Source organism: Bos grunniens, chromosome 7, assembly GCF_055505025.1.
Source record: "Bos grunniens cultivar Pamir isolate PY7600 chromosome 7, Bosgru_T2T1.0, whole genome shotgun sequence".
NCBI classification, from domain to species: Eukaryota; Metazoa; Chordata; class Mammalia; order Artiodactyla; family Bovidae; genus Bos; species Bos grunniens.
Window position 1 is genome coordinate 21,397,579 of NC_141171.1, and position 15,015 is coordinate 21,412,593.

The following is a 15,015-nucleotide window of genomic DNA, read 5'->3' on the forward strand; positions in this document are numbered from 1 at the left end:
GGCTTCTAGTCCTTGTGGTTTATTCTTTCCTCTGCAGTGATTTGCACGCATGCCAGGACTTCACTGGAAAAACTTTGCTGTGTAGCCATTTCTGACTTGAACCATTCCCATTATCGCTGTGTGGGGTCAACCCCTGATTCTCCTCGGGTTCTGTCTGTGTGGATCAGGGCCCGGTTCTCCTCGGGTTCTGTCTCTCTGGATCAGGGCCTTGTTCTCCTTAGATCCTGTCTGTGTGAATCAGCGTCCGGTTTTCCTCATGTTCTGTCTGTGTGGATCAGGACCCAGTTCTCCTCATGTTCTGTCTGTGTGGATCAGGGCCCGGTTCTCCTCAAGTTCTGTCTGTGTGGATCAGGGCCCGGTTCTCCTCGGGTTCTGTGTGGATCAGGGCCCAGTTCTCCTCGGGTTCTGTCTGTGTGGATCAGGACCCAGTTCTTCTCAGATCCTGTCTGTGTAGATCAGGATCCGGTTCTCCTTGGGTTCTCTCTATGTGGATCAGGACCCGGTTCTCCTTGGGTTCTGTCTGTGTGGATCAGAGCCCAGTTCTCCTCGGGTCCTGTCTGTGTGGATCAGGATCCGGTTCTCCTCGGGTCCTGTCTGTGTGGATCAGGACCTGGTTCTCCTCGGGTTCTGTCTGTGTGGATCAGGATCCGGTTCTCCTCGGGTTCTGTCTGTGTGGATCAGGACCCGGTTCTCCTCGGGTTCTGTCTGTGTGGATCAGGACCCGGTTCTCCTCATGTTCTGTCTGTGTGGATCAGGACCCGGATCTCCTCATGTTCTGTCTGGATCAGGATCTGGTTCTCCTCAGATCCTGTCTGTGTGGATCAGGACCCGGTTCTCCTCGGGTCCTGTCTGTGTGGATCAGGATCCGGTTCTCCTCGGGTCCTGTCTGTGTGGATCAGGACCTGGTTCTCCTCGGGTTCTGTCTGTGTGGATCAGGATCCGGTTCTCCTCGGGTTCTGTCTGTGTGGATCAGGACCCGGTTCTCCTCGGGTTCTGTCTGTGTGGATCAGGACCCGGTTCTCCTCATGTTCTGTCTGTGTGGATCAGGACCCAAATCTCCTCATGTTCTGTCTGTGTGGATCAGGATCCGGTTCTCCTCAGATCCTGTCTGTGTGGATCAGGGCCCATTCTCCTCATGTTCTGTCTGTCTGGATCAGGATCTGGTTCTCCTCAGATCCTGTCTGTGTGGATCAGGACCCGGTTCTCCTCAGGTTCTGTCTGTGTGGATCAGGACCTGGTTCTCCTCAGGTTCTGTTTGTGTGGATCAGGACCCGCTTCTCCTCAAGTTCTGTCTGTGTGGGTCAGGGCCCAGGTCTCCCTCAGGCTTTGTCTGTTAGTATGGTTCAGGGCTGGTTCTGGTCTGGCTCAGCTGCATAGTGCAGACAGTGTGGAGGACCCCAGCTGGCCCACCCCGAGCCCCAGGGCCGTGGGGCTGTGAGCACCTTTGCAGGAAGGCAGTGAGTGCTCCAGGCCAGGGCACTCAGATGCCGCTTAGTTTGGCTGTCACTGGGAGCAGATGACTGACTCACAGTGTGTCCTCGCTTCTGGGTGCCGGGGCTCTTTTTGTGGACGCTTTTGCACCCCTCTGCTCTGATGTCATCAGGCTCTTGTTTGCATCGCATGCTGGTGTCCTCAGGGCGGCGCTGATCCCTCTCTGTTTTCCAGGTGGCAGAATCGTGTCCTCGAAGCCCTTTGCGCCTCTGAACTTCAGAATAAACAGTAGAAACTTGAGTGGTAAGAACGCTTGTGTTGCCAGATTCTTAACATGTCTGATTGTCAGCACCTGCAGCGACTTAAAGCAGGATCCCCGCCAGCAGAGGTGACCTGGGGGCATCTTGGGCCCAGCTCCACTCACTCCATGCAGGATCCCCCATGTGACAGCCCCTGATGTCCCCAGACATAGCCCTGGTCAGGGCTATAGGGGTGAGAGTCTCGGGTCCCATGGGAGAGTGACAGCGCCCCTTGGGGGCATGTACAGGGCCTGGGCATCCTTGCAGCCACCCTGGCTGTCTCATTGGACTCTGAGACTTTCAGAGCCCACGCTGCGGGCTTGTCCCCACCCTCATCCTCGGCTGAGGGCCTGGGGGAGGGAGGGCCATGGGCACCTCCCAGGCTGGTGGTTGGGACTCCCAGGCGTCCCCTGACCCATGGGCCCATTGTGCACAGACATCGGCACCATCATGCGCGTCGTGGAGCTGTCGCCGCTAAAAGGCTCGGTGTCATGGACGGGGAAGCCGGTCTCCTACTACCTGCACACCATCGACCGCACCATAGTGAGTGGTGCCCGAGCGCCCCTGCCCTGCCTCTCAGCTAACCTGGGGTGGGGGCAGAGGTTGTACTCCCACCCGGACCACCGGGGTCCGGCGTGTTTTCCCTGGGCACGTCACTGCCTGGGATTGGTGGGTCTGGAATATGGCTTTCATCTTGCAGGATTTTCCACCGCTAATGAAACTTTTTCTTTTCCATTTTTAGCTTGAAAACTATTTTTCTAGTCTAAAAAATCCAAAACTCAGGGTAAGTTTGTCTGTTTGCCCTTGACCTACAAGCCTGGTTGCTGCTGACCAGGGCCCAAGGGACCGGTCTGAGGGTCTGGATTCGGGCCTGGGCACCAGGGGCCCCTGGCTGTGACAGCTTTGACTTGAGCAGTTTCAACAATTTGGGGGAAAATAGGTTGATAATAGGTTGAAAATAGTTAACATTTTAAAACGTTTTGCTGCCCCTTGGTCTCTGTCAGTTTGTCCCTGAACCTTGTGGGATGTGTGTCCCAGTGTCCCAGCATCTTTCTCTTTGGAGGCTCAGACGAGCCTGTGAGCCTGGAGGAGCCCCCAACCCGGGCCCCTCCTACCATGATAGGACCTCAGGTCACAGTGTGGGGACTACCACCCCATCCAAGACAGAATGGCTTCATGGGCAGCACTATACTCCCTGCTGGTGACCCAGGGTGTCCCTCAGTCCTCTTCATGGACAGAGCACCCCCAAGTGGGGAAGCAGCTGTGGGGACCTCAGGGAGGCCAGGCCAGGCCGTCCAGCAGCTCCTCACTCTGCACCCAGGCTCTGCCTTCAATAACTTTTCCTTGTGATCTGAAGGCCGCTGGGGTCCTGGCAGAGACGGGGTGTGGGTGTTGTTTTTCCTTGCACCATCATCAAGGGTGCAGATGAGCAGAACCTGGCTGACCACCCCTGGGAGCCTGAGCTGTGGGGCCCCTGGAGGCAGGGGGGGTCCCCTCAGTGCCTGAACTTCAGGAGATGCCCCCTGCCTGCCCACCAGGAGGAACAAGAGGCAGCTCGGCGCCGGCAGCAGCGGGAGAACAAGAGCAACACAACCACGCCCACCAAGGTGCCCGAGAGCAAGGCAGCTGTGCAGGCGGACACCCCCGTGGTGAGCCCCCACTCTGGTCGGGGAGGGAGCCAGGCTGCTCTCAGAGCCCACACCTCTGGCCAGTCCTTCATGTGGGTTTCCACCAGGACTCTGGTGCTGAGGAGGAGAAAGCCGGGACGGCCACTGTCAAGAAGCCATCTCCCTCCAAGGCCCGGAAGAAGAAGCTGAACAAGAAGGGCCGGAAGATGGTGGGTCGGAAGCGTGGGCGCCCCAAGAAGATGAGTGCCACCAACCCCGAGCGCAAGCCCAAGAAGACCCAGAGCTCACTGGACCTGCTGCACGCCCAGACTGCGTCACGAGCGGCCTCCCCCTTGCCGCAGGGTGAGCCCCGCCCCCGTGCTGTGGGATTCCGGGAGTGAGTGCCGTGGGGTCCTCGGGCAGAAGCTGCTGTGCCACTGTCGTGGGCGTGCTGCGTGGGTACGCCCAAGCTCAGCCTTCCTGAGGGAGGTTCCACCTGAGGGAGGAACCACCTCCGGGGTCCCCTGGGCCATTAGTGTGGTCAGCTTGACCCAGCCATGAGGACCCAGCCATCTGCCCGGGAGCAGGTCCTAGGGCCTTGGCTTCCCACACTCCTGGTCCTGGCAGGAGGCTTGGCTCAGAGTGAGTGGCCAGGTCACGAGCATGTACAGCTCAGCATCTGGTGGTTGGGGCTGTGGGAATTGTGTTGAGTCCTGTTGTTGGGGCACTGGGGGCTCTGTAGTGGCCTTCCAGGCCCCATTTATGGAGTTGTGACCACTGCTGTGTCCCCGCAGACGCGCACAGGCCACCTCACAGCCCATTCTACCAGCTACCTCCCAGCGTGCAGCGGCCTACCCCCGAGCAGCTGCTGCTGGCACCCACCCCGCCCGCACTGCACAGGCTGCTAGGTGAGCACCAGCCGGGCCCATGGGTCAGGGAGGGTGAGCAGCAGCTGGTCTACATCCCGACAGGAACCCCATGCTGTGCAGCCGAGCACACCACCTCCAGGGCTCGGGCTCATCCTGCCAGGGGACTCCTGGGTTCTGGGATCACCAGGGCCCGTGTGGTGGTCTGAGGCTAAGGTTCTGCCCCAGGGAACACTGGGCCACCCTGGGGGCTCCTGGCATTGAGTGAGTGGGCCAGGGAGGCAGCTCCACCCCTCTAGACGATGGCCTCCGTGTCCATGGTGCTGAGATCCCGCGGGATCAGACCCTGTTCTGCCAACTTGAGCTCACACTCGTGGGCAAGGGTGGGCTGCGTTGAGATCACTCAGCTCTAGAAGCTGGGTGAAGGAAACCCTTTACAACCTTGGGAGCTATTAGTTTTCTCAACAGCAGTAGCGTATGTTTACCAAGAAAACTGGCAGATTAGCCAACCAGAGCCACACGTGTGGGAGAAAGGAAACATGGGCTGGTGATGGCAGGAGCTTCGAGGGGCCCCAGGAGGGGGCGACCCCAGGTGGGGGCAGAGCTCCGGCCCCACCAAAACCCTTTGGGGCCTGCATGTGTTCATGAACCCGACCCCTGCCTTGAGCCTCGGCGGGAAGCTTCCTGTGTTGACATCCAGTCCGTTCTCTCCTTGCAGAGTCCTTCAGGATTCAGTACCTACAGTTCCTGGCATACACGAAGACCCCTCAGTACAAGGCCAGCCTGCAGCAGCTCCTGGACCAGGAGAAGGTGCGGCCCCCGTGCTGCCAGCCAAGTTCCCGGGAGGCTGGGGGCCACTCATCCCCCACCTCAGGGCCCGATGGCCCCATGGTTGCAGCTGGCCCGGGCCCTGCTGCGATGGCTGAGGCGTCCTCATCTGGGGACAGTGTCCCCCATGCTGAGAGGCATCTAGGGGGCCCTCAGCCTGGACGTGTCCCCCGCAGCCTCAGTCAGGCCCAGCGTGGGCATGGCTCTCTGGAGGGTGGGCAGCATAAGGTTCCGTGATCCTCATAAACAGGACCTCAAGCCATCGCTATATGGCACCACGTTCTGGGGTGAAGCCCTTATGGGGGTCTGGCCAGTCTGCTTGCGTTTTCCCCCACCTCGCCCCTGCCATGGTCCTTGCGCTCATCGGCCTTGCCCTGCAGGAGAAGAATGCCCGGTTGCTAGGCGCAGCGCAGCAGCTATTTGGCCACTGCCAAGCTCAGAAGGAGGAGATCAAGAGGCTCTTCCAGCAGAAACTGGACGAGGTAGACTGGTCCCTGCCTGGCTACCGGGGGGCCTTGCACATGACCCCCAGTGCTGAGCTATGGGCAGGCGGGTGGGCAGGCAGGTGAGGGGGGCGGGACCCCAGCCCAGACAGCTGATATCCAGGTGAACTGTTGCCCTTCCAGTGCTTCTGACTCTGAAAGTCTCCCTCACAGGAGGCCTGGAGCCTGGGGCGGTCAGAGGGCAGCTCCCGGGACTGCCTAGGGTTCAGTGGTTGAGACTTTGCCCTCCAGTGCAGGGGCCATGGTTTTGATCCCTGAGCAGGGAACTAAGATCTCGAATGCCTTGCGGCCAAAAAACCAAAAACATAAAATAGAAGGAATATTGTAACAAGTTCAGTAAAATCTTTAAAAGTGGTCCGCATCAAAGAAAACGAGGGAAGGTCTGCACATGGCCCCGTGAGTGCCCACCTGGGCCGTGGTGTGTCCTCAGCTGGGAGTGAAGGCGCTGACCTACAACGACCTGATCCAAGCGCAGAAGGAGATCTCGGCTCACAACCAGCAGTTGAGGGAGCAGACGGAGCAGCTGGAGAAGGGCAACTGGGAGCTGAGGAGCCAGAGCCTGAGGCTGGTGAGCAGCCCGGTCTGGGCAGGACCCCTCCTTGTCCCTGTCCACCGTCAGGATGCTCTAAGGGCTGGGCGGGACCCCTCCTTGCCCTTGTCCACCGTCAGGATGCTCTTAGGGCACCTGGCACATCTCAGACTCGGGCTCTGATCTTCACTGCCAGGGCACCCTCAGCCCTACTCCCACCTACAGCCCAGGGACCCTGAGCCCACATCCCCCCGTGTACTGGGCCTCACCTGCTGGGAGCGCCCTGTCTCCTCTCCCGGATGTCCCTCACTTGCTCCTGCAGGGTATCCTTCTTGGGGACCCATCTTCTCAGCCCCACCTCCAGAAGCAGCTCTGCTCTGTGCTTCGAGGGTGCGGGCTTGGGGTTGGGCAGCAGACTCCTGCTCCTCCGTGCCCCAGCTGTGCACCCAGAGGCTCCTCCCCATCTCCCACTGCAGGCACCCCTGGGTAGGAGCCGTCCACCGGAGCCCCTCCCAACCTCCCCCAGCTGTGCATACCTGGGTGGGGGCTGCCCGCCAGGACTCACAGCCCAACACCCTCCCCACAGCTCAAGGCACGATGCGAGGAGCTGAAGCTGGACTGGTCCACGCTGTCGCTGGAGAATCTGCTGAAGGAGAAGCAGGCCCTGAAGAGCCAGATCTCAGAGAAGCAGAGGCACTGCCTGGAGCTGCAGGTGAGGCTGGGCTGGGGATTGGAGCCTCCCCCATTGCTGCCTTCCCCACTCCCTGGCCCACCTGCAGAGATGTCTTCCCCTCGACTGCAGCTCCCAGCACCAGACCCTGGGACTCTTTTGAGGGATCTCTGACCACAGAGCACTCACGATGAACTGGTGTCCACTGAGATCCTTTTGAGGATGTGTCCTGAGCACACATCTCCCCAGAGCAGCTTTCTGCAAGGTCACAGCCCGTGTGTCACAGAAATGATGTTTATTGCCCAAGCCTGTGTGTGGTGGGGCCTGTGGGAGGATGCTCTGGGTTCTGACCCTCCTCTGTAATTGAGAATCAAGAAGCGGCCTGTTTATTGTGGGGAAAAGCCAAACATGCGATTCCTCAAGCCCCAGCCCGCCCAGGACAGCTTCTGTCCTGATGTCTTACCCTGGCAGTAGCCATGGTAGCCACGGAGCCTGGGCCTCTTACCACCTCTGTGCACCTGCACCCCACTTGACGCTTATTCACCTGTCAGCTTACCAGCCACATCCTCCTCTCTCCTGGACGGTCCTGGCTGGCGGGGTGTTGGGCTTGGGGCTGGGCGGGCCTGACACCCCCCCGGTCATCCCACAGATCAGCATCGTGGAGCTGGAGAAGAGCCAGCGGCAGCAGGAGTTGCTGCAGCTCAAGTCCTGCGTGCCGCCTGATGAGGCACTGGCTCTGCAGCTTCGTGGGAAGCCAGAGGCTGAGCCTAGCCGGCTGCACTTGGAGCTGGACTGCGCCCGCTTCTCCCTGCCGCCCTTCAGCAGCTTGAGCCCCGAGCTCTCTATGAATGGCCACGCAGCCGGCTATGAGCTCTGCAGCGCACTGGGTCGGCCCTCGCCCAAGCAGAACACCCCCCAGTACCTGGCCTCCCCGCTAGACCAGGAGGTCGTGCCCTGCACCCCTAGCCACAGCGGCCGGCCACGGCTAGAGAAGCTGTCCAGCCTGGCCCTGCCTGACTACACCAGGCTATCCCCTGCCAAGCTGGTGCTGCGGCGCCACCTGAGCCAGGACCACGCGGCCAGTGGCAAGGCAGCTGCCAGTGAGCTGCACCCACGGTGAGTACAGGCCAGCGTCACTGCTGTACAGGCCCCGCGGGTCTTCTGAGCTGGGGATCGTCAGTTTGGAAGAGAATCGGGGGTTTGCTAGGCCAGGGCTGTTAGCTCTGAACACAAAGCTGTAGCCGTGGCGGGGTTCCCCAGAGTGACCGAGGACACGCCTTGTTTCTAGAGCCGAGCATGCCAAGGAGAATGGGCTCCCTTACCAGAGCCCTGGCATCACTAATGGCATCAAGCTGAGCCCACAAGACCCCCGACCTTCATCCCCCATGGCTTTACAGATGGGAGAGAAGGGCCCCGAGAAGGTGAGGCTGCTCTCTGAGAGCATCTGTGGCACTGGGTGGGGAGGGGTGTCTCAAAGGAGGTCCTGCAGGAGGGGGCAGCATGGCCACCCAACTGCACCCTTGCCTTCAGGTGAGGCTGGGAGAGAGCTCAGTCCCTGGGGATGGGAGGAGAGGGTGGTTGAGCAGCAGGGTGGGCCAGTCGTGGGTGGAGGCTGCTGACCGGCGTGTCTGGCCAGTTGGGAGAACGGGTTGGGGTGGGGGCTGGTTGGAATCCCTGGTGTCCCCGGGGCAGTGCCCGAGGCCACTGTCCTGGTCGGCAGGGTGTGAAGGAGCGTGCCTACGCCAGCAGTGGGGAGGCCATCACCAGCCTGCCCGTCAGCATCCCGCTGAGCACCGTGCAGCCCAGCAAGCTGCCCGTCAGCATCCCCCTGGCCAGCGTGGTGCTGCCCAGCCGCGCCGAGAAGGCGGTGAGTGCGGCCCTTGGCCCCAGCCTGCTGCCCCAGGCCTTGTGTGCACGCACAGGCAGAGCCGCGGGCCTGTCCTTTCTCCTTGAGGGCCAGTCACTTTCTGTTCAGTTGCTCCCAGTTATATCTCCAGCGTGCCGCAATACCTGAGAGAAAGAGAGCACCGATTCCCAGTAAGGTTTTCAATTTTAATCTTAGATCTGAGTGTGCGTGGTGACTGTGAGTGGAGAGAGAGTAGATTTCCAGTTCTGTAGAAGCTGCCCTTGTCCTTCTAGTCCACGCTTGGGTTCTCCCTCATACACATGCCCTTGGGAATGACACTTTGTGTAGAGCAGGCAGGGCTTTGTGTTTATGGAGGTGTCATTCACACAGAACTCATCCATCTAAGGTGTTCAGTGCAGGCATCTTTGGTGTGTTCACCAGTCTTGCAGCCAGCTCTACTTCTAGAACATTCTGTGCCCCAAGAGGAGGCCCAACCCCATCGGCATCACCCCTGTACACCCTCCCCAGCCCCTAACAATCAGTACCCTACTCTCTGTCTGTGGTTCAGCCTGTTCTGGATGTTTCCTATCAGTGGAATCACACCCTGTGTGTCCTGTGTCTGCCTCTCTCACTGAGCTTCGTGTCCTGAGGGTCCATCCACATGGTAGCGAGTGTCCGGGCTTCTCTCCTCTTTGTGGCTGAGCGGTGGTCCAGTGTGTGGAGGGACACGTGTGTATCCTCTGTGGATGGTCGTTTGGGTTGTATGCACTGTGGGGCTGTTTTAAAGCACACTACTATGGACATGTGTGGACAGCTGTTTGTATCTGGCTTCACCTGGGAGTGGGGTTGCCAGATCAGGTCATGATACTGCCCCCCTGCTGTCCCAGGCATTTAGACCTGAGCTCAGACATCTGCACCTCGCCTTATGAGAGCCTTCTGGTGGCTGACTGCCAGGCTCACCTGCGTGGCCGTTGCCCTTCTTGGGCTCGCTGCCTCGGGCCCTGGGGACGTCCTGTGGTGTGTCCCCAGCTGGATGTGTGCCTGGCTTGGCTGACAGTGTGCGCCTTCTTTCTGCAGAGAAGCACACCCAGCCCTGGGCCACCGGCCCGAGAGTCCTCATCCACGCTGGAGAAGCAGGTGGCTGCTAACACCCATGGTGCCGGGGGCAACGCTGCTGGGAGCAAGAGCCTCGCCCTGGCTCCCACAGGTGAGGGTTCCCAGAGACCAGGCCCGGCCCCTCCAGCCGGGGTGTGAGCTGCATCAGGGCTGCCCTCAGCTGCATGCACCCTGGGGTCCCGCCCAGCTCGTGTCAGGCAGCCATGCTGGGCCCGGGACCGTGCTGGCTCTGTTGGCGGGGTCTCGTCCTCTGGGAGATCCAATGGGGCTTCTGTGTGGGGCCAACTGTGCACCTGGGGGCCTGCCGCCTAGTTGGGCCCTGTCGCTGCTGTGAAGCAGGCAGCTCCAGCACTCTTCTCAATGCCACTGCTCTCGTGTGGGTAGGGCATCTCTGCTGGCGGTGCCCAGGGTCCACTCAGCATGTTCATGAGCTCCAGGCCCCTGATGTCGCAGGCCCAGAAGTGGGGAGGAGGGCACAGTGAAGGCCCAGGGGTGCCAAGCATGCAGAGAGCCGAGCCGCCACCTCGTGTCCTCCACAGGCTTTGCATACACCGGCTCGGTGGCCATCAGTGGGGCCCTGGCCGGCAGCCCGGCACCCCTCGCCCCTGGAGCCGAGCCCCCAGCCCTGGACGAGTCCTCCAGCTCTGGAAGCCTCTTTGCCACCGTGGGGTCCCGCAGCTCCACCCCGCAGCACCCACCCCTGCTGACGCAGCCACGCACCTGTGGCTCGGCCTCGCCGGCCCCCCAGCTCTGCTCCAGCCCCCGGCTTGGCGCTCTGGGCCCACTCCCCGACTCTGGCAAAGGGGACCTGCCCTGCGAGGCCAGCTTCTCAGACCCTGAGAGCGAAGCCAAAAGGAGAATCGTCTTCACCATCTCGGCGGGCGCCAGCAGCGCCAAGCAGTCACCTTCCAGCAAACACAGCCCTCTGCCGTCGGGTGCCCGCGGGGACGGTGGCCAGGGCCATGGGCCAGACGGCCGCAAGCGGGGCCGGAGGAAGCGGGCATCGGCGGGGACCCCCAGCCTGAGCTCGAGTGTGTCCCCCAAGCGCCGGGCCTTGCCATCTGTCGCTGGGCTTTTCACGCAGTCTTCAGGGTCCCCCCTGAACCTCAACTCCATGGTGAGGCGGGAGCAGCGTGCTGGGGCTGGGTGGCTGATGAGGGCGCATGCCAGGCCTGCTGGCACTCATGCGTGTGCCCGGCCCTCAGGTCAGCAACATCAACCAGCCCCTGGAGATCACAGCAATCTCGTCCCCTGAGAGCTCTCTAAAGAGCTCACCCGTCCCCTACCAGGACAACGACCAACCACCCGTGCTCAAGAAGGAGAAGCCCCTGAGCCAGACCAATGGTGCCCACTACTCCCCACTGACTTCGGACGAGGAGCCAGGCTCTGAGGATGAGCCCGGCAGTGCCAGGCGAGTGGGCTGCAGTCGGGGGGTTGGGGGCGGTCCTGACTGCAGGTCTTCACGCTGACCTGCAGCCGTGTCCTCAGGGCGCATCTGGGATTGTTAAACTGTGTGAGAAACAGCCCACGAGGGCCCAAAGCTTCTGAGAGCACCTCGCTGCCTATGTGCAGGGTGAAGCCGAGCCCGAGCCTGCAGCCTACGTGTAGGTGTCACATGTCAGCGGAGAGGAGGGAGGGCAGTAGGCGGGAGGGCCAGAAGCGGGTGCGCAGGCTCCGGTCCACTCACCTGATGGGGAACAGGGCTTTCTTTCCCTTCTTTTTTTCTTTGACAGCAGCTGTGTTAGGTATAATTCACATAATATACCATCTGCTTAAAATGTGTGATCCAGGGGTTTCTGATGTATTTATGGGGTTGTGCAGACATCACCACTCTCAATTTTAGGGCAATTTCATCACCTCAGAAAGACTCCCCATCCCCTCCCCCAGTCCCTAGCCCCACCATCTACTTCCTGTCTCTGTGGATCTGACTCTTCTAGGACCTCCTGTGAGTGGAATCAGAGTGTGTCTTTCTGTGTCTGGCTTCTCTTACTGAGCATCATGTCCTCAAGGCTCATCCAGGCTGTAGCAGGTGTCAGAACCTCCTTTTTAAAAGCTGCATCATATTCCACTGTGTGGATGGACCACGTTGTATTTACCCGTCGTGGGTGCTTGGGTTGCTTTGTTTTTAGCTACTGTGAATCATGCTGGTCTGGATGTTCGTATGTGTGTTTTTATTTGAAAGCATGTTTATGGTTAGTGGCGCTAGTGGTAAAGAACGTCCCAGTGCAGGAGACATAAGAGATGTGGGTTCAGTCCCTGGACTGGGAAGCTCCCCTGGGGGAGGGCATAGCAACCCACCCCAGTATTCTTGCCTGGAGAATCCCATGGACAGAGGAGCTTGGTGGGCTAGTCCATGGGGTCACAAAGAGTTGGACACAACAGTGATTAGCACACACAGGCCCTAGGTGTGGAATTTGCTGGATCACGTGGTGAGTCTGTGCTTAACTTTTGAGGATCCTTCCGACTTCCCACAGCGGCTGCCCCATCTCACTCCTGCCAGCCATGCACGGGGCGCCAGTTTCTCCACGTCCTCGCCCTTGTGTGTTATCTTCTGGGTCTGTGTTCCATGCAGCAGAGCTGTGTCTATGGGTGTGTGGTGGTGTCCTCCTGGTTCCGACCTCTTCTCCCCAGGGGCCAGCGGCACTCCACATTGTCTCTTCCTTGGAGAGGTGTCTGTTCACATCCCGGCCTGTGTGTGATTCGGGTTGTGCTGCTAAGTCATGAGAGCTCTTTGTTTGTTCTCTTGTGTGACTCCTCGCCAGGTAGGGGCCTGCGATGTGTCCTCCGGTCCTCGGTGTGTGGTCTCTGTGCTGCTGGTGCCCATTGGGGCACAGGAGTGCTGTGTTCTGAACAGGCCCCTGGTGCCCATTGGGGCACAGGAGTGCTGTGTTCTGAACAGGCCCCGTGTGCCATGTGTTTGTGGTATTTCTTTAGTTGGCTGTTTCCAGTGTTGTCTGAGTTCATTCTTCCACATACAAACATTATGTTGTGAAAATTCTGGATTATTTTGGGAGCTGTGTCTCTGGAGGTCATGGTCCTTTGGGACGGCCCCTGAGAATCCTGACATGTGAAGCCGCACCGCTGTGTCACTGGGTGCAGCTTGCTGGGGGCCATGACGTGCTCAGCACCATGTCATCCCCCTCCGTGGACGACACAGTCTGTGGCTCAAGAGCCCATTCCACTTGGGGCCAGTCCTGCCTGGGGCTCCGGCATGTGTCTGTGTGTTGGGAAGCGGCATTCCTCCTCCGCTGCCGGGGCCCACCCTCATCCGTGTCCCCCTGCCACAGCCGCTATCAGGGGCCCTGACGGCAGGTCAGACATCCCTGGCTCACGGCTCGCCTGGGCAATCCAGTGTACACACACAGCGCTCTGGTGTGCACGTGGATGGCAAACACTCATCCTCTTTTTCTTTTTCTGATAGAATTGAGAGAAAAATTGCAACGATCTCCTTAGAAAGCAAGTCTCCGCCAAAAACCTTGGAAAATGGTGAGTTCAGCCTGCACAACGTTTGAGTCCTTGGCACCCATGCTAGGCTTGCTGCCTGGCCCCTGAGGACCCCACGGGGCTTCCAGAATTGTCCTGGGCTGTGCTGAGTACACACCTCCCCCGCTCCTTTCCCTGCAATGCGCTGGACGCCCTTGGTGCTACCTGGTTCACTCGGGTGTGTGTAGTCCTCCCTGTCAACACAGCTTTCCTCCCGCTGAGTAGCCCGCCGCCCTCAGCTTCTCTGGCAGCCCCACCCTTGCCAGGCCACTCTTCCTCTCCAGAGGGCCTTCTCTGTGGAGGCACTCTGAGTAGGCGGTGGTCTGGGATCCGCGGCGTCTTCCCCAGGCCTCAGCCACTGCCTCTCCCAGCAGGTGGCAGCCTAGCAGGAAGGAAGGCGCCGCTGGCCAGCGAGCCGGTCAACAGCAGCAAGTGGAAGTCCACCTTCTCACCCATCTCCGACCTGGGCCTGGCCAAGGCGGCCGACAGCCCGCTGCAGGCTGCCTCTGCTCTGAGCCACAACTCTCTGTTCGCTTTCCGGCCTGGCCTGGAGGAGCCCAGTGCGGCCGATGCCAAGCTGGCCACCCACTCCAGGAAGAGCTTCCCGGGCACCCTGCCAGGGGCGGGCGGGCTGAGCCCCAGTAGCCTTCCTGCCAGCGGCTTCGCCCTGGGCGGGGGCCTAGCAGCTGACCTCAGTTTACACAGCTTCAGTGATGGTGCTTCTCTCTCCCACAAGGCCCCCGAGGCAGCTGGCCTGGGTGCCCCCCTGAGCTTCCCCGGCCCACGGGGCAAAGAGGGTGGCGCTGCAGAGTCTGGCCCCTTCGTGAACAAGCGGCAGCTGGACGGACTGGGCCCAAAAGGCGAGGGGGGCCTTCCCACATGCGGACCCCCGGACAAGGCCTCCACAGCGCATAGCAAGGCAGGCAAGGGCCGCGAGCGCGAGCCTGACGTCAAGAACGGCCACAACCTGTTCATGGCCGCTGCCACTGCGCCCCCTGCAGGCCTCCTCAGCGGCCCAGGTCTTGCCCCAGCGGCATCCTCGGCAGGTGGCGCAGCCCCGTCCGTGCAGACCCACCGCCCCTTCCTGGGCGCCTTCGCCCCCGGGCCACAGTTCGCACTGGGCCCCATGTCGCTACAGGCCAACCTGGGCCCATCTGTGCTGCAGTCCCTGTTCAGTTCCGTGCCCGCCGCCGGCCTGGTTCACGTCTCGACCGCCGCCACCAGATTGACCAACTCGCACGCCATGGGCAGCTTCTCCTCTGGGGTGGCCGGCGGCGCAGTTGGAGGTAGGCAGTGCCCTCCTGGCCACTTGGTCCCACAGGACCCGCTGAGGGACGAGCTGGGGGCCGCACGTTGTCTCCGCCGCCCACCCAGACTGTTGGGTTTAACCACCGCTGTTTGCAGGTTCCCTTCCAGGGCCCCCTGAGGGGGGAGAGGCTGTGCCCGCGTGTCCCTTTGGGTCCACTTTGCGCCCGCCACCTCGTTCCTTTTCACGAAACGCAGCCGTGACGGTCGTGTGGGCAGAGCACTCGGGCGTGAGTCGGCTGTGCCGGGCTCTCTGGTCTGACTGCGCCCTCTGATTCTTAGAGGGACTGGTGCCATGACCGGGCTCTCCTTCCTCCCGCGAGCTCACCCGGAAGGTCCGATGCGGCCGGCGCTGGGACAGAGCGAGGGGCTGTGGTGCCCGCGGCCCGCGTGCATGCAGGGTGGAGCAGAGCACGGGGAGCCAGAGGCTCCCGGCTCGCGTGGCACTGAGGTGGGGTGGGGTAGGGTGGGAGTCCAGGGCCAGCGGTGGGCCCGCCTGCGCTCCTGCTGCCTGCGCTTCGCTGCACTTGTG

General features: G+C 60.9%; 1 protein-coding gene across 13 annotated transcripts in view; it reads left to right on the forward strand.

Annotated features, from left to right (window-relative positions):
• Positions 1 to 15,015, forward strand: part of DOT1L (DOT1 like histone lysine methyltransferase) — a 52,615-nt gene that overhangs the window by 35,495 nt on the left and 2,105 nt on the right. For 5 of the 13 annotated variants that reach the window (XM_086410300.1, XM_086410298.1, XM_086410307.1 and 2 more), the window contains 18 exons: positions 1,666 to 1,734; positions 2,167 to 2,273; positions 2,473 to 2,514; positions 3,269 to 3,379; positions 3,466 to 3,700; positions 4,132 to 4,245; positions 4,922 to 5,013; positions 5,412 to 5,513; positions 5,965 to 6,102; positions 6,650 to 6,775; positions 7,383 to 7,849; positions 8,022 to 8,154; positions 8,454 to 8,600; positions 9,657 to 9,786; positions 10,235 to 10,812; positions 10,901 to 11,106; positions 13,117 to 13,181; positions 13,550 to 14,464. In XM_086410300.1, coding sequence (XP_086266426.1) covers positions 1,666 to 1,734; positions 2,167 to 2,273; positions 2,473 to 2,514; positions 3,269 to 3,379; positions 3,466 to 3,700; positions 4,132 to 4,245; positions 4,922 to 5,013; positions 5,412 to 5,513; positions 5,965 to 6,102; positions 6,650 to 6,775; positions 7,383 to 7,849; positions 8,022 to 8,154; positions 8,454 to 8,600; positions 9,657 to 9,786; positions 10,235 to 10,812; positions 10,901 to 11,106; positions 13,117 to 13,181; positions 13,550 to 14,464 — 3,777 coding nt within the window. Of the gene's footprint in view, positions 1 to 1,665; positions 1,735 to 2,166; positions 2,274 to 2,472; positions 2,515 to 3,268; positions 3,380 to 3,465; positions 3,701 to 4,131; positions 4,246 to 4,921; positions 5,014 to 5,411; positions 5,514 to 5,964; positions 6,103 to 6,649; positions 6,776 to 7,382; positions 7,850 to 8,021; positions 8,155 to 8,453; positions 8,601 to 9,656; positions 9,787 to 10,234; positions 10,813 to 10,900; positions 11,107 to 13,116; positions 13,182 to 13,549; positions 14,465 to 14,582; positions 14,819 to 15,015 lie in introns of all 13 variants that reach the window. The other 8 variants (XM_086410299.1, XM_086410308.1, XM_086410310.1 and 5 more) reach the window with 5 other exon arrangements.